General features: G+C 42.7%; 1 protein-coding gene across 2 annotated transcripts in view; it reads right to left on the bottom strand.

Moving 5' to 3' along the window:
• SOBP (sine oculis binding protein homolog) overlaps nt 1-24,370 on the bottom strand; it is a 137,479-nt gene that overhangs the window by 12,064 nt on the left and 101,045 nt on the right. For both annotated transcript variants that reach the window (XM_084622819.1, XM_084622818.1), the window contains one exon: nt 6,017-7,971. In XM_084622819.1, coding sequence (XP_084478945.1) covers nt 6,019-7,971 — 1,953 coding nt within the window. In that variant the 3' untranslated portion in view covers nt 6,017-6,018. The remainder of the gene's footprint in view (nt 1-6,016; nt 7,972-24,370) is intronic.

Here is a 24,370-nt window from a genome sequence, read left to right as displayed (position 1 = left end):
GAGCATGAGCTGTGATTTTTTCCAAACTTTCCCTGTGATACAGAAACCTTGTATCCAAATAGTACAAGAGTAAATGACAAAATGAAGAGCTTGATTCTCCTTTCATATCCATTTTACACCAACTCTACTGAATGGAATTACTTCTGCTTTACATTGATGTAAAAGGGAGGATAATCAGGTCCTAAATGTCTGAAAATGTTTATTTCTTTGGGGCCTGATATCAGAATCATTTATGTGAGTAACCATATTGTTTACAATCCATCTGAATGAGGCCTACTCACATGAGCAAGGGTTTGCAGGATCAAGTCATTGGTTTTCTCTTTCCTAAAAGAAGTATGGATTTTCTTCTCTTTTCCTGGGATGCACACGTTTCACATGTGGTGCATATGGGGTCATATCGGCTTAATGTGTGCTTTGAACGTGGTGTTCATTTTGTTTTTTTAAAATAAGCTTCTTCTCAGAAAGGTCACAGAGAACAATTACATCTGTAGCAATCAAAGTAACCTTTGGGGTAACCCCGCTGAAGTCAGTGGTCCCAGTCATGAAATATTTGAAAATCCCAAGTGGCCTTAAATCTACATGGCCCAGAACCCCGGCCTGTGTTAATTGTTCTCGCTCAGTAGGAGAGATGACAATTTACACCAGCTGAGGAATTGTAATTTGTATGAAAAGAGGTGCAGGTGCTTGGCACCTTTGGAAATCAGGTCATTTTTACGTAGGTGGCTAATTATGGTTTCAAGAGCATGGTTTTATGTTTGAAAATTGTGGCCTATGGCAGTCGATTCTGTGGAAGAGTAAAAGGACCAGATCCTCAGCTGGTATAAATCAGCATAGGTCCTTTGACTTCAATAGATCTATGCTGATCTACAACAACTGAGGGTCTGAACCGTGGTCTGCTACTTTACTCCCATGCAGGCTGAATTTAGTGGACGCAAAGCCTGACAGTCTAAGATGTGGGAACTGAAATCTAGTACCAAGTACGTCACCACTTAGAGAATCATTTCTCTGGGAAACTCTCCTTTAATTTAATATATCTGAGTGCTATCTGCCATGGTGATTCACAAATGTAAGAATCAGGCATTGTTAGTTAGGCATTGTTAGTATCAGGCATTTCTTGAGGGCTGAACTTCAATTCCAGGCAAACATGTACGTGTTTGTAATGTAAACAGTCTCCCCCAGAACGACTGTTAAAAATCAGGTAAGATGCCAGGTATAGGAGTTATTTTTGGAACAGCTTTTGCCTGTGGAGATACATCAGTTTACCCCAGCTGTGAATCTGGCCTATAGAGCTGTGTCAACAAAGATAACTAGCAGGAACCATTTAGACACATAAAATATGTTTTTGTTTGACATGTAGGGCCCGATCCTATCATGGTCAGTGCATTGAGGGGAGAACAGGATGCTGGTAGATACACAGAGATGCTGCAGTGAGGGTGTCATAGAAAACTATTAGACAGCAGAAAGGTTAATATATATGTTCTCTGTCTCAGGATTCCCACGACCCACAGCAGGATTTCTTGTGCTGGGCCAGTGGGGGAGGAGGGGATTTCATAGTGGGATACATATGACTTTGGCCCTGAAAAGAAGCGTTCTACGCTATGTGTGTCATTATGACCACAACATAGGCACTAGCCAGCTGCAGGACTAAGTATATGACCTACTCAGCAGACTGTGAGCCCATGGGGACAAGGTGCATGGGCTAGAGCAGTAGTTGGCCTGCTCTTAGCTCTCTCCGTAGAGCTACAAAGCTATTCTGCTTGCACGGAGTAAGAAGCCCCCACCTCAGCTTCCCCCACCTCTGCACCTGTGTGCGCACACACACACACAAAGGTAGGAGCTAGTTCTGAGTGTAGCCATGTGTGCCATTTAATTTTATAGTTCAATTTACCTGAAGTATTATATGAAAGCCAAATGGTCTGTAGCATTTTAACTTGTTCACCTTAAAAACCACTTACACTGAAACTGTAGGGTTAAAATGATTCTGCCTGGATGTACTATGTGCATGCGGCCAACACTATCACTGCTAATTTTAGAAAGCTCACGCCATTCAAATTTGAAACAATTACACCCAGCAAAATATTCCTCTCATGAGCTGCATGCCTGCCTTGCACTGCGGAGCTGGCACTGAGGGTTTTTAGCTGGTTTCTTGAATTGCATCAAGCTAGACCAGCTTGACAGTCTACACCCTAATGGAGAGGCTAAACTTTAACATGGAGGGTTATGTTGCTGATTAGCATTTCCAATAATCAAGTAATTGGTATATTATATAATCTAGAGTGTTGGCTACTTGCCCAAAAAGGTCACACTTGAACTGATTCCTTTTTACAGCCATCCATGTTATTATTCCTCACATTCTATCTGCCTGCCCAGAACTCTATCATGGATGGATCTGGATCATTTTCCTCAATTAATACAATTTGATAGGAAACTAAATTCAGGAAAAGTTACATATTATGTCACATATGTTCAGATTTCCCAATTAGAGGAGCCAGAGGGAGAGAGAGCTTTCAGGACTGTTTCTTCTAACAAGTTAATGAGATTCTGGGACCAGCATAATAATTAAACTGCCAGGGCCCAGGTCATCAAAAATGAGGGACCAAATCCTTCCCTGTGTAGCTTATTCCTGCACGGGGACTGGGAAGCTCCATGTGTTCCTGAGTCTGTACGTGTGGAGTTTCCTCATCCCATTGCCAAGGGAGGTGGGTTTTATCTCTACCCTCACCATGGAACAGGTAGGGGGGTTGGGCAAAAGAGCTTGTGGCTAGGGTCATCAGCACAGAGACCATGTGCCTCAGAATTGCCTTCTGTTCACACCCACAGATACCTATCAGAACAAAGCTCAAGACGTTGGTTGCAAATATATTTGGGGCCTATCCTCCTCTTAAATGCAACAGTGCTATTCAAGTTAAACCATAGCCACAGAAGCAGCATCCTCTAGGCCTTTGGTAGTATGCATTCTGGAGGAGCTGGACTGCCATGGGCAGCCCCAGTCCCACTGTCATATGTTGCTGGGGAGTCGGGATTCATAGCGAGGAGGAAGAATTAAGCTAAAGTTGATGGTATTAACAGTGATTCAGTGATTATTCAGTGATTGCCCATGGAGCATGGGGTTAGAGGCTGGGCAACAATGTTTTGTTTCTCCATGCTCAGCCACTCTGTACCCACGGAACATCACCCCCGTGGAATGTTCATAGAGGGGCTTCTTGACGCTGGAGCGCGGGGCGGGAGAGTAGGACTGGGGAGCTGCCATAGACCTGGCGTCACCCCCCTGGGATTGCTGTCTTTTTATTTGCAGTGGCAAAGGAGAGTTTAGCCCCATCATTGGGTTCTATGTGAAGCTAAATAATCAAATCATTTCAAGGGTTCATCTCAATCCAATATGAGGTTTGTGTGGGTTAGCTGTATATGCTCTAAAGAAACACTGCACCCGCTGGCATTTCACAGAAACTATGGCGTCATTTGGAGTGAGGTGACTATTCACATCATTTTCTTCTATAGGGTATTTTGGGGCTATGCTCTTTCTTTGGAAATACAAATGGATTCTGCCTTTGCATTTCTTTTGTGCAACTTTTTTCTTTTAAGTCACAGGTGACCATTAACCATTTTCTGTGCTATTACACACAACTCTTAAAGGCACTGTAGACACCTGGGAACTGAAAACCTACCAGTAAAATAAGTGACAAAAACAATCCATACCCTAAGAAAAAGAAATACCAAACTATATATACACATCTTTGTGAACAGGAAAATGATTATTCATTCCAGTAATTGACTGATAGTTTTCAATGCTAGACATGCTGATGCTTGATGAATTTAAGAAGTGGGGGAAACAACAACTGACTCATGAATGTTCCTCTTTGTGTCTTTTGGGTGCTGTCTGTCTGAGCTCAGGTTATCCAGTTTCTGTGTGGAATATTATATGCAAAGTTATGTCACATACAATAGTGTCAGCACCACAAACAGATAAACATCTGAATGAAGCCAGAGCTTTCTGAGCTGAGAGTGCCTAACTGTGGAAGATGCGGTAGTCTGACTGATGTTAAACTAAAGTGAATTGAGCTCAGGTATAAACATGGTGTAGACACTGTGGATTGAGGTAAATGGGATTAATGCAAAAGGCATGGGTTAGCCTGATAATAATTAATAGGGAGATAGTCAAACAGCAGTATTCCCTATAGATCAAAGCACTGTTCCGATGTAAAGCATAGTTGTGTGTATGATTATACAGTTTGGCTCGAACAGTATTTATTATGATATGAGCTCTGACCATAGCATAGCAGTGTTTGCAACAAAGATCTTGATGCTTTAATAGCAAGGTAATATAATATGCATACTGCAAGGTCCATTTGTTTTCCCTAGCTGTGAGGGGCTGGAAGATCTTAAGTATGTTTTCAGCTTCTGGGTTATTATATACGTTAATTATTGGTCCAAGAAACTTACAGGTGTAGTCCATTTAATAAGTGTATTTTTAAATGTCAGTGTGTGCCTTGAGCATAGGATAGGGGTTCAATTTCACTGAACGAGTGTGGACATTAAAATAAGTAAATACGTGAAAAAAACTCTTTGTGAGCAAAGGGAGAGCTCATTCTGTATTCAAGGGTATAAGAGCAAGAACAGTAAATACAGTGGTCCCCATATAAAAAGTTAGCGTTTATCACATCCCAGTGTCTGTGATTGTGCACTTATTCTCTATTATGAGCATAGAGGAATATTGCAGTATCCCAGATACCACAACATGTTAATTGTTAATGGATACTGAGCTGTTAATGGCAACTTCTGTGAGTCATTACTGCACTACAATGGACAGCACAAAATATGATTTACTGGAGGTTATGGAATACTCTACAGATTGTAATAAAATTTGGCATGTCACCAAGCCATATCCAGCAAATCATCAGTATTTGATTTCTGAATGGATTCTTGTAACACCCACCACTCTCCTTTTTTTCTTAAAGAACCTCTCCAATCTCATGTATCTAAGGGAAATGCAATTACATTGTGCACACACGTTTGAAGCAAGAATAGACATATATTAAAGTATTAATTTTATAAAGGTACTGTTTTGTCACCAGGACTCAGCAAATTGGGGGGGTTGAAGGGAATGGGTTGCAGAACGTTTTTGCCTCTGGATTACTGTTTCACCTCAGTGGGGTGGAATTATTATTTATTATTTATATTGCAGTAGAGCCCTCTGGCCTCAGTCACGGACCATAATAAAAAATATAAATTTGAAAAAGAAGTGCTAACATGCTTTTAAAAGTGAGAGAGATGGACTGAGACAGGCGTCTGGGTTGTAAGGGAGCGGAGTTCTACATCCTAGAGGCCACCAGGACATAAACATCACTGCCAGTTAACCTGAGACAAGATGGTAAGATCCCTAATGGGAGATGGGGTCTAAGCACAGATACCCACTGGATCAAAACTCAAGAAAGAACTCTTAAACATAGCCAGGGCCTACACTGCTTTTAACTCCACCAGTGCCAGCTTGAAGTCAGTGTGTTACTCTGAATGCAGGTTGGAGTAATATGATTGTGGTTAACCAAAACAATGAGTAATCATGCGCTGAACTAGCAGCAAGCTGTGGAGTTGGTCTGCTCTGCTGAGGGGGAATGACGATAATTAAACATTGTGGTCATGAGGACATGACTTGCCGGTACCCAATTGGGTTAAACATTTAAAACCAGATTGACTGCTCAGACCTAGAACTTGTGATAGGTAGAGATCCATGAGTTCAGACATACACAACACAAGAACTTCACAGCCAGCACCATAGCGGAATGTTCTGTGAGCACAAAGCTGAAGACACTGCCGATGGGTGGAGGATTGACAGATACAAAGATGATACAAGACAAAGACAATATTAAAAACATAAATAATAATATTTTCTCTTTTTTTGTTAATAAATGGGAATCTCTCTCTTTGTTTTACAAACGCCATATCCATATGAGTGTGAATCATACCTGAAAACACTGATATTCATTCTATTCACACAGAAGGCAGTAGTGGTTACACAAACCTTTACTTATTCTGATTTCGAATTCGGAGACACCTCCTTTTCAATGGTGGCTCCAGATCCTCTGGCCCTGTGCTGAGTATTGGCGTTGAGATTATACATGGTGCCATAGCAGTCTTTTCTGCTGGTTTTGGCACAGGCTGGATCACACAACCTGTCTTGGGCAGCATCCGCAAAGCATATGCATGGTCCTCATCTGCAGGGTTGTTAAGGTTGGGGTCTTGCTTGTCTCCCCCAGTGAGGGGCTCTTCCCCCATCTTCTTACCAGCCTCTCCTTCTAGGTGGCAGTTTGATGCACAGTTGTTCTCCTTAACAGATTCCAACTCACTCACTGCTGGCTCTTCTTGAGGTTGAGGCTTTTTCTGCTCTGGGGATTGTTCTGAGTTCTTAGAACCCTCTGTGCTCTTTGTGCCATTCACAATGACATTGCAAACTGCTGCACTAGTTTCTAGTCCTGAAGTGCCAGAGGCCAGTGAGACAGGACCACAGTGAGCTGGGTGGCTGCAAGGTAACATTTTTGTTTCAATTGGGCTGCAATTGTCCCTGCAGTTGCTGCAGTTCCTTTTATCTGAGCTACTCAAAGCCAAATTTACAACACTGTTAGGTTCACGTTCAACTTTAACTTGAGCATGTAAAGCCCTGTGGATAACATTGTGTAGCCTAGACCTGTGCCCTACAGTTAGGTCTATCACACCATCCTGTGGACCCTGTAGTACACTGGAAAAACTAAATTTATTGTTCATTGGACTACTAGGTCTCACAGTCAAATCAACAACTTCATTTCTACTATGCTCCTGAACCACTTGAGCTTGATTTAAGGACTGGCCCGAACAGCTAGGTGACGAGTCGGAGGATTTAGAAGGCCCTTGCTTTGACTCTCTAGGGGACGTAGAATTATTTGTTGGCTTTGCCCCTGCTGCATCACTGGAGGTACTTGGAATGAAGTTTTCACCATTGCTGGAGAAGCCATTGGGGGGCTTGGAATCATTGATGTGAGGGATGGGAATTGGAATAGGGATAGGTACAGGCAAAGGAACAATGACAGGATATGGCACTAAGAGGGTTGGGGGTGGCACCAGTGGGGCAAGAGATGGCAATCCAAAGTTCATCATCTGTGGCATAGGCATAGGACCATTTGGCATCATGCTGACGGGGGGAAAGGGAAGGCTAGGTAAAGGAGCTCCGGGAGGGGGAGGTGGTAGTAACCCTGGGGGATTGCCAGGCATGGTAGGTGTTGTTGGGGGATGAATATGAGGTGATAGCATTGGCCTGTGCATGGGGCTGGAGGTGGGACCTATATTCCTGGGACCACCTGGTGGCGGACCAATTCCAGGAATCATTGGATTGGACAAAGGGCTATTAGGATTCGAGGCATGATGAGGTGGCCCTCGAATAAATGGTGGACGAATTTGCTGCATAATTTGCTGTTCCATGAATATGGGCAGAGGAACTGGCCCCCGGTTTGTCATCACCATGGGAGGGCTTCGAGGTGGGACACCAATTGGAGGCACAATGCTAGCAGGTGGCTGAACAGAAACTGGTGGAATATTTGGATTCTCATTCATGGGAATAGGTTTGGGAACTGGCGTGGGGATTTTAGTGACAGAGCAGTTGGCAGTGTCAGACGGAGAGGCAGTGGTAGACGCTGATGGTCCAGGGCCTTGAATTTGGCCAGCTGCAGACACTGGGGATGGGGCCTTTCTCCGAGCATCTGCTAGCGGTATATTCCAAGAATCTGGAGTCAGCAGCTGTACCCCAGTACCTTCTGCTTTATTTTCGACTGGAGGATGTAATGTGCTGCACAGTCCAGCTGGAAGATTGGCCTGTGTCTCTTTGTAGAAAATGTCCATTTTGTACTGATTGAGACATTTTGCACTGCAGAACTGAAGCCTTCGTTCCCCGTCCCCAAAATCCAGATACTCTTTTGTGTGTCTTATGTGCTTACACCAGTCACATACCTACAACACAGTAACAAAATCAAAACAGGTAAGAAAAGTGATCTTCTCTTTTTGGTGTAATTTTAATAGTCATTTTTCAGTGCTTTCTAAATATCTGATTTATTTCTCTAACAGGGACAAATTAGAAACGTTGTGTGAAAATTACATTTTTTTACGTCAGAATATAACTGAACTAAATGTCCCAAATTTTTATGGCCCTCCTATTCTTAACTCTGTCTTATACAATACATTAAATATTATATATACATACTGTGGAGGAGATCCTCAGCTGCTGTAAATTGGCATAGCTTCACTGACTTCTTAGACGTAGCTTCTATGACAACTTAAGCCAGCTGAAGATCTGTGTGTGTGTGTGTGTGTGTGTCTCTGTGCACCTGCACATGTATGTGGCTATGTACCTACCTGGTACATAACCTACATGTTCTTTGACATGTTGAGTTGCTACACGATAAATACGATCAAGAAACAATTTGAAAAGGATTCCAGAAAGTTCCTCAAAAATGACTGCAAACAACGTCTGCTGAGCTACAGCACCTTGTAACATTTTACTTTATTAACTGTGTTAGATAATAAGTTGGAAAGGGAGACGTATTTTAAATGGTATCAAAAACCAAAAGCACCATACATCATTTGCTATGCGTTCCAAATAGAAACTTGGAAACAGTCATGAAATCTGTGTAAGGTTCAGATATTCCCAACTTGTGATGTTTCGACAAGCTGGAATTATTTTCTGAGCTGTTTGCCCACTCTTTTCACTAGTCACTTTGTGTAAAACTTCTTGGCAGATGAAGTCTTATTTAGCAACTTTTCAAATACTATAGCAAAAACTTAGTATTACAGGCTTTTTCTTTTTTTCTTTTTTCCGTTTTATTCCTTTCTGCGCTATGACTGGTGTGGTGAAGGCATTGCCAATTTTTTTTTTTTAAGTAAGGATACAGAACTAATTAAGCTGTGAAAGGCTTTCTCAACTGTAAACCACTAGACACCAAAGTTCAAAAAATAGTCATTCTAGGCTTCAGAATCCATTACTTCAGAGAAATTATTGTGATTTCATTAACACATTAATTTTGCAACACCAACAGCTCTCACAGATGGTGAAGACATGATCTACAATTCAAATATGACTCTTGTTTGCACAAATGCCTTTCCTTCATATGGCATTTTAAACAAGAATTAATATGAGTAATCTTGCCATAGCTATAAACAGATAAACAGATGTCAGATTTTTCAGTGCCTTACTTTTTGACAGAATGTTACATACACAAGCCCTCCCACCATTTTTTGTCATTTATTTGAATTCTCAAAATATTCCATACACGGAGACTTTAGCGCTCTCTATAATCAGTATGTTGAGCCTCTGACCATGTCAGAATACAGTACTATATTGGGTGTATTCTTACTTTTCCGAACAGCTTTTTTAAGATGACTGTCTTTACATTATATATATATATATATATATATATATATAAACAAAAGAAAAGAATATCACTGTGAAATGGCAGCTTTAAAAACATAATTAATTTTAATAACTATTGGCCATATAAACAATTCAAAACAACATATGTCGGACATTTGATTACTCATCTCATTTAACTCTCAGCTTTCTTTCAATATAAACAGTGATGACATTTTAGAGTGTGTGTGTATGTATATATATATATATATATATTTAGTTATACTATTTTTTTTTAGCTATGTAGCTCTTTGATTATCCTTTAACCATTTCTCTCTTTCTCTTATGCACTGTCTCTCTCTCTTTTTATTCACTCATGAGGTTTTCATCCTGACTCAAAGATTTTTTAAAAGTATTAAACTAAATGATCCTTTGACTACTAAATCACCTCTGAAGTCTGGAAATCAATAGGCCAGATCGTCATCCAGAATAAACCAGTGTAGTTCTATAGAAGTCAAAAGTGCAGCACTGATTTACACCACCTGAGGATCTGGCCATATGTAGCTTGTTATGCTCAATGCAGTCTACATTCTCATTTCCACTGCATTGATCCAGACAAGAAAGAGAGTTTCACTGCACGTTACAAACCTTACAAATGTGGCAATCCCTTCAGAGCTGGAAAAATAAAAATGTAATGTCCTACAATTCAAAATAAACTGGTAAACTCATAACAAAAGCACCAACATAAAAGCCTTAGCTGGAAAGATGCACCCGGACCTTTGTAGGACTGTAAAATGATGTGTACTCACAGTGAATACAGCAGAACTCCTTCCTACTGTATAGGAAGTATTAAGGGGGAAGAACTGTTGGGTTTTATTAATTGTAATAAGTAGTGAAATGCTGCCCAACTCTGGGTCACTTTTTGCCCTCTTCACATTCCCACAGAAGATACCTGCAAAATGGAGCAATTTTCTGAAGCGGAAAGAAAGTTGGGCACAAACCACAATTTCCCCATAGCTCCAGAAATCCCTTGTACTGAATGGGGAGCTGTGACAGGGGTAGATAGCTGCCAAGAGAGAGCTGAGGGATGGACTCAACATAGGTCATTATCCCCATTTCCTCAGACCAGCTGGGATTCCTACAGTGTACTGATTCCTTCGCTGGGATGGGCGTTCCTCACCCCCAAACAGGAGTAGCTGCCATGGAAAAGCACATAAAAGCTAAGGGAATGATAGTGACAAATGGGCAGATGGGGACTGGGAAGTAGTGCTGAGTATCGGGCATGTGCTCCAGTGCCCAAGGCCTTTGAGGCTCTTGGAACACCTAAGGGTTTGTAAGGCAATCCCCCACCGCCTCCATGGGGCCAAACCCTGTCCCCCAACAGGATGATCCGGTGAAACCCCACAAGCTGAACCTGAGGCTTCTCTGGCTTTTTCAGAGTTTTTCAGGAAGGAGAGAGAATTTGGCTCTGAGTCTGCACTTCAAGTAAATAGAAGCTTTTCCTCAGTAACGCTGGCAATATTTGGCCCAAGGTAATTTTTAATGTAGAGTTTGCCAAAATGGTATTCACATTCCATTTATAGAATTGGGTATAAGGGAGTAAGGTGCCTCCTTAATCTCCTGGGCAGGCTACACTCCCCATGGACTACAGCATGGGAAGGGCGCTACTCCCTCTGCTGCACAGATAGGTAAGGAATACGCAGGCAATGAAGAGAACATTGATCCTGTCTCTACTCCCAACATACTTTTCAGCAGAGCTGAGCTAATGCAGAGTGGTTGTAATCTGCTACTGATCTATACCAGCAGTAGAATACTTCCCCCTCCACCCAGTGGAGCAAGGGAGTAAACAGGGCTCCACACCACAACCTCCTCTCTGGTCTCCTGGGATGGTGTAGCTATGTGCTGCCCCTTCTTCAGGGCACATTGTAAAGTGGCAATCTACTGCTAAAGACTTCAAGACTGTAGGCAAAGAAATAATTGAGAAAAATAGGAAGGGATTAAAAAAAAAAAAGCTTCTTTATCTTTCTACTGAAGAGCTCAGTGGCTTTGGCCAAACAGATTAAAAGAAAAAATACAGCAGAAAACTCCTGGCATCTTTCTAATCATTTAATTGTATTGGTTATCAGTTGAAGAGTTCACTGAAATACTTCAGTGTTTTATTGCTGTATTGATTTGTTTGTCTCCAAGGGGTTCCTATGGCACCTGCAGCTAAACAAATATTTTCTCTTCTCTGCTAAAATAGTTAGAAATCCTGCTTAGAAATTCTCTACTGATTTGTCCTGTTTTCAATCATTCACTGAGGTACCAGAAATGCTCAAGCCAGTCTGCCTCACTCACACATTGATCACAGCCCTTTCAGTATCTTTTATCATCAGATAAAATTAAAGGCCCAAAAGCTAGATGCAATATTTCTATTCCTGTGAACATTCTAGATGGACCAATGTCTCATAATTATCTAACTGATTTTATGCAATATCCCAAAGTGATTAAGGTTAAGGTAACTGATACCTGCCTGTCTGAAATACTTTGTGAGGATGGGGAGGAGCGTGTGTGACTTCCTGGTAAAATTACATCCTAGAATATAATGCTAAAAATGGAGAAAAACAATCCTTCAAAGTGGGGAGAAATTACTGGAGGAGAAAAATGTCACTTAAGAATTAATGTATCAAGTCTGTCTTACAGGATTGATCATTTAAGATGAGGTCAATGAATTTATGATACCAATGGCTATATCACTCAGGGTAATAAAAGAGAGCAATATCATTCATTTTACATCTAACTAATGACATGCTCAAAGTAATTACAGATTTCTTTAAGAGCCATTGCTGATTACTTAAGATGTGATAGCTAGGTGAAACATATATATCTTTCAGTTCAATAAAATAACATTTTCCTATCTGTAAAATATACAGCAAGTGTCATGTAAAAAAAAAGGAACTTGCATTATAGATTGATCCTCTGTGTTATTTTTTACAAGCTGCTTGAAATCTGTGTGCCCTCTTTTCATTTTCCTTTTTTATTATGTTATCTTTTCCCTTTATTGTACAGACAAGTGAGGAGTTAAGTTGCTGCAGAAGGCTTTTTAACAGTTGTGTGTAAAACGCTGTAATCCTTATGCAGGCGAGTAGTCCCACAGTCCACCATGGAATTGCTCATGTGATTTAATGCTGCATGATCAAGTTCTTATGGCCCGATTCAATGCCGATGGAAGACAATGTAAAGACTCCCATTTACTTCAATGGGCTTTAGATCAGGCCCTCAGTGCTAGCCTCTGCTTGCAATGAAATCAGTGGGAGTTTTGCCATTGATTTCAGTAGGGTCAGAAGCAGGGCCAGAATATTTTCTAAGTAGCTGCACAGTGTTCTACAGATATAAAATTCAGTTCATCATGCTAACATAAAGGAATGCAAAGCAAAATGCTAAAATGATTATATATGTAACCTTTCCCAACAAACCATTTCCAGCTGCACTTTCTATTTGCAAATTTCTAATAAAAAGGGATGTGGGGCCGTCAAATTACTGCCTAATGAATAATGTGTGATAATGAAAATTATGGTGATGAATGGTCTGATCTTGCGAGGCACTCACTGCCTCTTGAGCGCCTTCATGTCCCTTTGAATATCCTTCCAGCATCAATCCCTAGATCCAACTAGAACATTTCATACCTCAAATGCCATAAGACCTGAATGACAGAAAGATCAGAAATGAGATAAATGCATATCCCATTCAACTGTAACACAGCAACCCTCAAGAAGATTAAATTTACCTTACTGGGGTATGTCCAATTCTAAACAACAGAATGAACATTTCCTTAAGTACATTTAATTTATTTATATTTTAGTGGCAGGGTGCCAATGTACTACTTATCAGCTCCAATGGCTTGATATCATTCACCCTTTTCCTGTGAAATGTGTGGCATTCTACACCACTAGACCACTCGGAAGACACTGCATCAGCAGAAATATTACTCTCTCTTGGTATGGGAACACCAAAAAAACCAGAGCTGTGGGATCCTATAACTCTTTCCATCTTGTATTTCTCCAGAATAGAAAGAAAGCTATTCATGTTGGCAGTCAAGCCTTTATTTTGATAGAAACATCCGAAGTGGAGTCCAAAATTTACCATGAGGTTACCCACACAAGCACAATGTACACATTCTGCTGCTCTTAAACGGATATGCTTATAGCCCTGGGCACAGAATAATTAATACTTTAATCAGCTGTCAAATGCAGGAGTGAAGTTCATTCATTAGTGTAGCCCACCACTAACCTCTGGGCAATAATCTAGTATCAGACACTATTACATTAAGAAACACATTTGCTAAAACCGCTCTGTCTTTGGAGATATTTGCATCAGCCTAAGAGAAATCACACATTAGTAACACTCAAACAACATAGCCACAATTAAAAAGAGTATCCAGGCATTATCCCATGCTTCCACAGTATTTTGCATCAATGGCAGCTCCATTGTAGAGTTTAGAGAGACAGAAGAAAGGGACCAAAAAGAAAAGGAGTACTTGTGGCACCTTAGAGACTAACCAATTTATTTGAGCATAAGCTGGCCTAGTCTGTAGTCAATTCTGTGGCTCCAGAATCATAGAGATCAACAGAGCCTGCTGCAGTGGGCTCTAAATGTTACTACTGTTATTTATTATTTGTAGTGCAGTAGTCCTCTAGAAGCCCTGGTCGTGGATTGGGGCCCTATTGTGCTAGGCACTACATACATATAACATAAATACAGTGCCCCAAAGGGCTTTCAATCCGAGTGAAATCCTGGCTCCACTGAAATCAATAGGAGTTTTGCTGTTGACATCAATGGAGCCAGGATTTCACCCTAGCTGCATACAACAAAGATACAGGGGGAGCACAAGGTAACGTGTAAATGTAGTAAATGACAGGCTACGAAAGTTCTGCTTTTCTGCTTCTCCAAAACCAGACGATGAGTAACAAAACTTACTTCCTTGGTCAGGGAAACACGTATACTGATTTCACTGTGTGATTGTCTAAGTAAGGCCCTCTGGATTGGGTCCTTACCAAACGTGGCAACAGCAAAAGGCTGCAGCCTGTCAAAGTATTTTGGAATAAAATCACAGATTTAACTACATTTACATGTTACCTTGTGCTCCCCCTGTATCTTTGTTGTATGCAGCTAGGGTGAAATCCTGGCTCCATTGATGTCAACAGCAAAACTCCTATTGATTTCAGTGGAGCCAGGATTTCACTCGGATTGAAAGCCCTTTGGGGCACTGTATTTATGTTATATGTGTGTAGTGCCTAGCACAATAGGGCCCCAATCCACAATCAGGGCTTCTAGAGGACTATTGCACTACAAATAATAAATAACAATAGTAACATTTAGAGCCCACTGCAGAAGGCTCTGTTGATCTCTATGATTCTGGAGCCATAGAACTTTCTACAGACTAGGCCAGTTGGGTGAGGTGCCTCTAGCATCTCCACCCAGCCACACAAATCCTGTGTTGGTGCCTGCTAATTTCATTCTGGTCAAGCACCAGGTTGTGCCCCTTGTCTGCCTTTTCCTTCCACTCACAGGAAGGTTCCAGCTGTTTCCTTTGAGCATGCCCCATGCTGCATAAGATTGCCTGAGCTGTGAGAAGTAGCTACCCAAGCAGCTGGGTTTCTGACAGGAAGAATGAATCCTGAATTCTACAGGCCAGTTTTCCTGCTCTCATTAAGTTATTAAATAATCATCCTGGAAGCTGAACTTCCCAACACTGCTCCAGTTATATGTACCCTGCAGATTTTCTAAACCCCACTTGGCCTCGTACCCTGCCCTCCCATTCCCACCCATAGTTGCCTTTCCTTTAACCCAAATCAGGGCCCCAGCTCCTTCCCTCTACCTCCCCACACAATGCTACCATCAACTATCCCAGAACATACAAAGAGAGGAGGCAGAGGCCTCTCTCACCCTTTCACAGTAGCCAGAAGGGCCACCACCCTCTCATCCACATCTTCCCAGCAACCAAGAGGGAGTCTGATCATACGTTTTTCAACAAGGCCCCCGATTTTTGCATTCTGCCAATACTGGATCCTGCAGCAAACCAGAAGGTAGGAGGTGGCACACAGAGAACTGTTCACTTACAGAAGTGTCTAGTAAATATTCAAATGAGTCACAATCAGGACTGTTGCATATAATTCAATGCACCTCCTTGTTTTTCAAATATTTTCCTATGCACAGAATAGCAAGTATACTGCAGAACCCATTGTGCTGCAGAAATTGGGGAATCTTGCCACAGAATTAGGTACCGCATGCCACAAAGTACAGAAGGCCCTGACCAGGTGGCCCTCTGGGCTGTGTATGGTGCCTTCACAGCAGGCTCTTGAGGAGACAAATTGGCCTCTCTGATGGACAAAAAGCAGCCCTACTTACTCAGGAGTTACAGAGCAATTGCGCAGAAAGTGTCATGCACCGCTCAAAAGGAGAATCATGTGGGCCTGTGGGATGTCTGTGGGGGGAAGCCTATTTTGCATGTGAGAGGTGTCTCAGCTGCTCACCATAATCAGCAGTGAAGGGTCTCCAACCCCAAACTAGAGAAGAGTCTTAAGAAGTCCCACTGCTGTTGTAGAGGTCGTCATCGACCAAAGTGAAGGCTCTCCTACTCCCCATCACCTCTGGGATTTGGAGGAGTGGAATGGCTAAAGCCTTTGCTATAATGGGCCCCTTATTTTCTCCCTGGCTGAGTTCTGCTATGGAGCTGCCAGCCAAGATAATATCTCTTGGCCCGATAGCACGTTTAAAATTCTTCCCCAGCTGACTGAACCCAGGCCATTTTGATGTATCAGGGAGGCATTCACCAAAGTTATTCCCATGAGCCTGACTGTCATAGAAGGAAAGTCTAACAGGGAAGTAACTTCTTCTTGGTGAATTATGGTACCACAAATAAGACATGTGGTGCTGGATGCTGCATGTGCCTGCACTCAGGCAGATCCACTTGCATGACCCAACCCTTAGATTATAAACTCTTTGGGCCAGGGACCATCTCTTACTCCTGGAGGAATTCTGCGCCACTGCGCATATGCAGAATTCATGTCCCCCACAGATTTCTTTGCTTCCCCGCAGAAAAAATGACTTTCTGATAGGGAAGCAAAGGGAAGCTGCAAAAGCAGTCACACACCACTGCCTAGCTGTGCAGGTACATCATTTCAGGTATCCAGAGCAGCTGCTGGAGAGGTAAATCACCATAGGGCTGGGAACACCCCAGCCAGTGGCTCCTACCCTGAACCGGGATCAGCTGCTAGTCCCAGCTGGGCTGGAGGCAGGAGAGTATGGGACTTCCTTTTCCTCTGCAAGGAGTGGCTAGGGCTGTGTCAGACCCAGCCCCAGAAACCTCCCCCAGCTGCAGGAAGCTCAGCATCCTCCCCTGCTCCCTGCTCTCATTGCTCCTCAGCTGCGGGGGGAGGAGTCACTGTACGGGGAGCTGCTCCCCATCCCCCCAACCCCTGTGTCTCTGGACCTCCCATACCCAGGCACCCCTGCCAAGCCTCACCCTGTACACCCAGAACCCCGCTAGCTCTCCATACCCAAACCCCACCCCATTGAACCTCAACCCCTGCATCTGGAGTCCCTTGCACCCAGACCCCCTGCCTCTGGACCCCACCCCTGCACCCAGACCACCCCCACTGAGCTCCCTGCACTCAAAACCCTACCCTGATGCCCCATCGCCTGCACCATCTTGAGCCCCTACATCCAGACCCCCACCCCATTGACCCCCAATTAGCTGCACCCAGACCCCCACCCCACCAAGCCCCACTCCCCCAGCACTCAGACCTCCCTGCTGAGACCCCCATGCCCAGACCCCTCTGCTGAGCCCCAACCACTTTCACCTGGAAGCCCCTGCAGGGTCCCATTGCCCCTGCACCTGGAAACCCTCCCCCCACCCTCCCAACGAGCCTCTGTGCATCCAGATCCCCCCACACCTAGACACCCCACTGAGCTGCCTGCACCAGATTGTCCCACACAGAATCCTCTTACCCCACACCTGGATCCCCCCACACTGAGCCCCTCCACACTTGGATCCTGCCTGGTTGAGCCTGCCTGCCCCACACCTGGTGCAGAGGAGCAGGACCCCATGGTGTTTTTGGGGCAGGTCCAGGCCTTGTGCTGTGTCAGGATTGGGTGCAGCCTCACCACTGAGTCTGTGTCCCTGAGGTAAGAGGTGGGGAGGCTGCAGGGTGATCTCCCACTTTTGTGCAACCAGTGGCCTGTGCTCCCCACTGCCATGCTGACAAATAAAACTTGCAGAATTTTAAAATATAGTGCACAGAATTTTTAATTTTTGGTTTAGAATTTTTTTTTTTTTGGCGCAGAATGTCCTCAGGAGTAAGAATCTCTTCATTTATGTGTGTGTACACACACAAGCAGCTAGTACAAAAGGAGCCCAATGCCCTTATCATGCTCTATCAGACAGTATCACAGTGCAAATAATAATAATTCTGAATTTTGTGCTGGCACTTCATCCACGGCCCTAGGTACCTCACTCAAGGATTCTAGTTTAAGGCTGCATTTGTGGTAGGTGTCAAGTCAAATTGGAAAGATGCCGTTGAACTGTTCGTAAACAAACATGCAGCAGTTTGACTGACAGAAAGATCACTCCAGCACACAAGAATTTCCTTTCAGCGTTTTCTGATTCCGATGAAAAATAAGTATTAAGCATTACAAACTAGGGCACTTAAATATATTTGTCAGTTGCTGTTTGTATAGCTTGCCCCGTATTGCTGAGGGACTAGAGCTTGCGAAGGTGTTTGCTCAGGTGAGCTGGGTTGGAGAGATGCAGAGGAGAGGAAGATGGGGTGAACATGCTCAGCCCAGAGACAACAACAAATAAAATTGAGGGAATAATAAAAAACCCAGGATTTTTCCATATAGCTGACCTGTAATTCATAGATTTCTGTTTATTTTAATGATGTTTTATTCTTTCTCAGTGAATTTAGTTATTATGAAAGGTGCTAGACTAACAACCCTGGAAATTTAAGTCTCCTAGTCATTGATAGGACAGGTACAGCCTAGCCAGTGGCAGCTCAAGGCTTCCTTTCCATACCCGGTGGATATGTCTCAAACCTCAGCTAAAGGGAGCAACCCTAGGGGAGAGAGGGCTGTTCAGACTCTGTACCCAGCCAGCTTTTGGCTTCTCGGCTGAGGCCAACAAAGAAGGGTGGCAATTATGGTAGGGGGTGTGTGCATGTTTGTGTGTGTGTGTCTGTATTCCCTCACTAGGAACCACACTGAGGCCACTAAGACGGCATAGCTTCAGTGGAGCTATGCTGATTTATGCCCACTGACAATCTAATCCAGAATGTCTGTTTAATATAATGAAGTGGTTACACCTATTTGTGCATAGGTATATAACTAATGTTTTTTAAAGTATTTGCCCGCTGGAATGTTATTTCAGCTATTTTCCTACTGCTATCTATTCAGTGACATGAATTACTTTTATTATAAGAATCTGAATATGTGGCATACCTTCTCAGTGTTAGTATGTAACCCAAGAACTCCCATCATGTAACTGAGGCCCTGTGTACACTACAATTACTACCAATTCACAGAACCTGGTTTCAACACGAGTGTAACCAAGCCCTCTGACTCAGCTGTAATTAAAGTGAGATATGGCCTGAAGTCTTGTCAATACTATGAGTTCAACAGTTCTGGCAACAGGCATATTCTAAAGCAGTCATTCAGCACAGTTCTCCACACTTGATCACCATTTTCCAACACGGTGATTGCAAGAGAGATTGTAGCATGGTTTCCCTGTCCAGTGAGGTTAGGGATATTTTTTAAATAACCATTTCAGCTGAAATACTGCTATAAAAGGATCCTAAGGCAGGTTCTAGCGTGCTTTAGGAATGTGGTTATAATACAGTTTGAAATCATATTAGGTGTGAATGCAAACATGTTATTACATTATTTGTAGCTTTGCATGAAACAGTTTACAAGATAGAACACTGCAGAGGCCTGTAATTTAAAACTGTCCTGTGACAATTTTAAAGTCTAGATCAGGGTAGGCAACCTAAGGCACGCATGGCAAAGGTGGCACGCGAGCTGATTTTCAGTGGCACTCACACTGCCCGGGGTCCTGGCCACCAGTCCGGGGGCGGGAGGCTCTGCATTTTAATTTAATTTTAAATGAAACTTCTAAAACATTTTAAAAACCTTATTTTCTCTACATACAACAATAGTTTAGTTATATATCATAGACTTATAGAAAGAGACCTTCTAAAAACGTTAACATGTATTACTGGCTCGCGAAACCTTAGAATCATAGAATATCAGGGTTGGAAGGGACCCCAGAAGGTCATCTAGTCCAACCCCCTGCTCAAAGCAGGACCAATTCCCAGTTAAATCATCCCAGCCAGGGCTTTGTCAAGCCTGACCTTAAAAACCTCTAAGGAAGGAGATTCTACCACCTACCTAGGTAACGCATTCCAGTGCTTCACCACCCTCCTAGTGAAATAGTGTTTCCTAATATCCAGCCTAAACCTCCCCCACTGCAACTTGAGACCATTACTCCTTGTTCTGTCATCTGCTACCACTGAGAACAGTCTAGATCCATCCTCTTTGGAACCCCCTTTCAGGTAGTTGAAAGCAACTATCAAATCCCCCCTCATTCTTCTCTTCTGCAGGCTAAACAATCCCAGCTCCCTCAGCCTCTCCTCATAACTCATGTGTTCCAGTCCCCTAATCATTTTTGTTGCCCTTCGCTGGACTCTCTCCAATTTATTCACATCCTTCTTGAAGTGTGGGGCCCAAAACTGGACACAGTACTCCAGATGAGGCCTCACCAATGTCGAATAGAGGGGAACGATCACGTCCCTCGATCTGCTCGCTATGCCCCTACTTATACATCCCAAAATGCCATTGGCCTTCTTGGCAACAAGGGCACACTGCTGACTCATATCCAGCTTCTCGTCCACTGTCACCCCTAGGTCCTTTTCCGCAGAACTGCTGCCTAGCCATTCGGTCCCTAGTCTGTAGCTGTGCATTGGGTTCTTCCGTCCTAAGTGCAGGACCCTGCACTTATCCTTATTGAACCTCATCAGATTAAAATAGAGTGAATAAATGAAGACTCGGCACACCACTTCTGAAAGGTTGCTGACCCCTGGTCTAGATACTACATTGTATACTACACAGACATACATTTTAAAGAGGAAGAATATAAGGATTGATTTTTTTTTCTTTCTCCTCATTTTATACGACTCTCATGTCCTGTTGGTGATGTGACTATCCTCACTCTCTTCTCTTCAAATCTTTACCACAGTTTTCTGAGAGGAGAATACTGGGTCATTTAAATATGAGACCCACTCTGTCTCCATTTTTCATTCTAATTAGTCTATGCTACGTGAAGCATAAGGAGAGAATAGAGCTATTTGGTAATTAATGGTTAATGATAAATTGATTTCATTTTTGAATGACTGCACTTGTCATTTGTGGTATTTAAAACATACTCTATTCAAAGCTCTTGTGTTTCTTTATTTCGGGGGGGGGAGGGGGACGACTCTTTTAATGTTTCCAGTCAAAAGCAATGAATGTAAGCTATGCAAATGCCCAGTGGAAATCTAGGTTGGTTCTTATTTCATCACAATGGCTGCATATCTGATTTTGTATATAAACAGCTGAACTCTGTTTTTTCAACTCCAGTCTGAGGCTTTGAAACTGAAGTAAGAACTTGGGATCTGAAACTGCCGGTGAAGCTCACAGTATTTGGAAAGCAAGACTTCAGGGGAAATGAATGTAGTGTGTAGTGGCATTCACCAAGAAGAAAACACCAGAAATCTTCCTATCTAAAATATTATAGAATGCAATTAGTAATGGCATTTAAAGCTTACTCTTTCATGTGAGGCTGATATACTTCTAGAAGGGAAAATATCCTAAAAAGAATAAAATAATAATTTGTTGAAGATGTAAAAATAGATGGGGGTGGGAGGCTGCAGGATGAGGGAGGGTGGTTAAATACTCTCAACAGGACAACTTGGCAGGCAGAGTGACCAAGTGCTGGAATGATTTTGAAGTCTGTCACCTGCACTGGAAGAGTCGAAGACAATTGTTCAAGTGCTGCTCTCAGGCTAGCTTGGCAGAGTGCATTCAATTTACATCACTCTTCTTTGCCTCTTAGATGCTACTCTTTGAAACTGCACTGTGGACCAAAATGCACATCACAGCATTCAGCCTGATTAACTGGCCTCCATGCTGGTTGGTTCCCCAGGATTTGAGGGGAAGGAATCCTCCCTCTGGGCTGTGGATGAACAGAGGAGCCACTCCGTAGCTCCTCCTGTAGTAGCCCCTATGGCTGTTGCACTTCCTTCCCCAAGGAGACTTGGCCAATGGGACTTATTTCTTACTTGTGAATCCATGGCCCTGTGCTAGGATATAGATATTCAAGCCTGTCTGTAAACAAGGCCTATACTCTAAGAATGTAGGTATACGTTTATCATTTAGCTAGTAATAGAGGTGTACAAGAAAGAATCTGTGTAAGGGCCTTCTCTCACTGTGACAGTCTGAGGCCCTGTTCTTAGGCCAATGCCTTTGGCTAAGCAGCAGAGGCAGCCATAAGCTGGGAAGCGAACGGTCACATCCTCACATTCCAAACTAGTGAATATGGGGCTGTTAGGAAGGTGATCCGATCTGTCACCTCCAGAGAAAGGGAAGAGCCTAGAAGATGTAAAAGGAAATTTAGGTTGATAGTTTTCTGTCTGGTAAGAACTCACTTATCAATAGACACAGCTGGGAAACCCTTATGTCTTTATAGATGTAGTTGTGAAATCCTCACTTCTGTATTGTTTTGTCATTATAGTTCCCACTTTGCTATTGTTTATTTGCATGGTCTCTGTCTGGTTCTGTGATTGTTTCTGTCTGCTGTATAATTAATTTTGCTGGGTGTAAACTAATTAAGGTGGTGGGATATAATTGGTTAGCTAATCATGTTACAATATGTTCGGATTGGTTAGGTAAATTTCAGTAGAATGATTGGTTAAGGTATAGCTAAGAATATTACTATATAAATTAGGGGCAAACAGGAAGTAAATTGGGATTTGAAAATAAGGAAGAAGGAACTTGGATTTAAGCTTGCTGGAAGTTCACCCCAATAAACATTGAATTGTTTGCACCTTCCAACTTTGGGTATTGTTGCTCTCTGTTCATGCGAGAAGGACCAGGGAAGTGGGAGAGTGAAGGAATAAGCCCCCTAACACCCTGGCCTATCCCCTGAGAAGCAGGTTATAGGCAAATCATACAGAGCACAGTTCTACAGCACAAAGGAGTTCAGAGTCCCTGTACAGTCTCCTGGCATCCTTACAGGGACAGGGCAGAATTTCCCCCTCTGAGAAACACAATCTCCAGCCTACCCATCTAGCCATTTACACACTCACTTTAAAACTTATTTTGGAAACACCCTAAAGAAATGATCATTCCATTGTCGGATTTGATGTGTTTGTAAGATGAGAGGCTAGAAAGACACATGGCATAAAGAGACTAGAGGGAGAGGGAAAGTCAGAGCTGCTAAAAAGGGGGTTCCCTCTGATTAGCAGTTTTTGTGATTCAGACACTAGCCCACAAGGAACTAGATCAAGGGTAGATTTTTTAAAAGCACCTGAATGACTTAGGAGCCTAAGTCCCACTGAAAGTTAATGAGACTGAGGCTCCTCCATCATTCAGGCACTTCTGAAAATTTTACCCTCTGTCCTTCAACTTAATTTATGTGGGTCAACTACAGTTTTGCCATTGACTTCAACAAAACCAGGGTCAAGACCTTTCATTCTGTGTGTTATTAAAGTTTCCTTTATCAAAACATTCATACTCACCAGCATGAAATTTAGCAGGGAAAAACTAAGGGACTAGAAACAACAGTTAAATTACATAGGTGTAGCTCTCCGTGTTTCTGAACTACTGTAACAGCTTCCTAAAACTGGTGATTTTCCTTTCTGATCTGTAAGCCATTCGCACCACAAGGAGACCATTGTTTCCTCATGAAAACAGCATGAACTTTTGCCTCAAACTGCTGCTACTGCAGCCTTTCAAAATATCAAAAGCGAGGAACATTTTAAGCACCTTGAGAACATGACAAAAATTGTCGACTTTGAATACTCATGAAATAAAATGAAAGAAGGTCACAAAGTAACAGCTGGAAAAACATTTCTGGAGTCTATAAAGCACTCCTCCACCACGTGCAATGCCTGCAACTGCTCTTGTGCAGGAGTGGAAAGGCATACTAAGAAAAATCCCCAGAAGATAGTGGAAACTCATTTCTTTATTCAGGATGAAGTTCACAGAGATGTCCTTGCAAGGCCCTCTAACCACATATGTCTCTGCTGCTCTTCTATAGGAGTCAGCATGGGTGGATGGCTGTGCAAGGGTACTTCTTCATTCCCTGCGCACTGAAAACGTGGGGCTCCATATCAGCCCTGGTTTGGAGCAGCTGTTGGGGCCATCCACGGGGGAGGCAACTGATCTGCTCTTATATGGCTCCAGCAGCCCCAAACTCCTACAGAAGGGGCATGAAGACTTAGCAGCTGCTATTCCAGATAACAGGATTGAATATCAACTGCAGAAGGTCTATATTGCAGCCCCAGAGTTGACCAGTGGGTTGAGGGAATGGACTCTATATTTGCTATTCCTGGCTGAATTCTCTGCACCAAGCCCCAGTAACCAGGAAGGGGAAGTGAATTTCACCCTAAGAGTAATTAGTGTTGAAAATGTATTAGATCATTTTGAGAACTGGGAACATTGCTAAAAATGGGGAAACTGAAAGGTAAAAGGGGACACAGCCAACTTACTAACTCCAAATTGTTTAATGGATGGCTGAGAGCTCACCACAGGACAAACACTGAAACCTAACAGTTTTGTAGTGTCAAAGATTTAGATAATATTAGAAAGCTGATAAAAGATTTTTTATTCTTTAATTAATTTACTCCTTTAGTCAGCACCTGAATAAACATGTTCTCCCTCCTTTCAGTATAAAACTTTACTCTGGTCCTACAGCAACATAACATTTTGAGATGG

This window comes from Lepidochelys olivacea, assembly GCF_965140295.1.
Source record: "Lepidochelys olivacea isolate rLepOli2 genome assembly, chromosome: 3".
Lineage (NCBI taxonomy): Eukaryota > Metazoa > Chordata > Testudines > Cheloniidae > Lepidochelys > Lepidochelys olivacea.
Note: the sequence above shows the minus strand (reverse complement) of the source record. Positions and strands in the feature narration are given on the sequence as shown.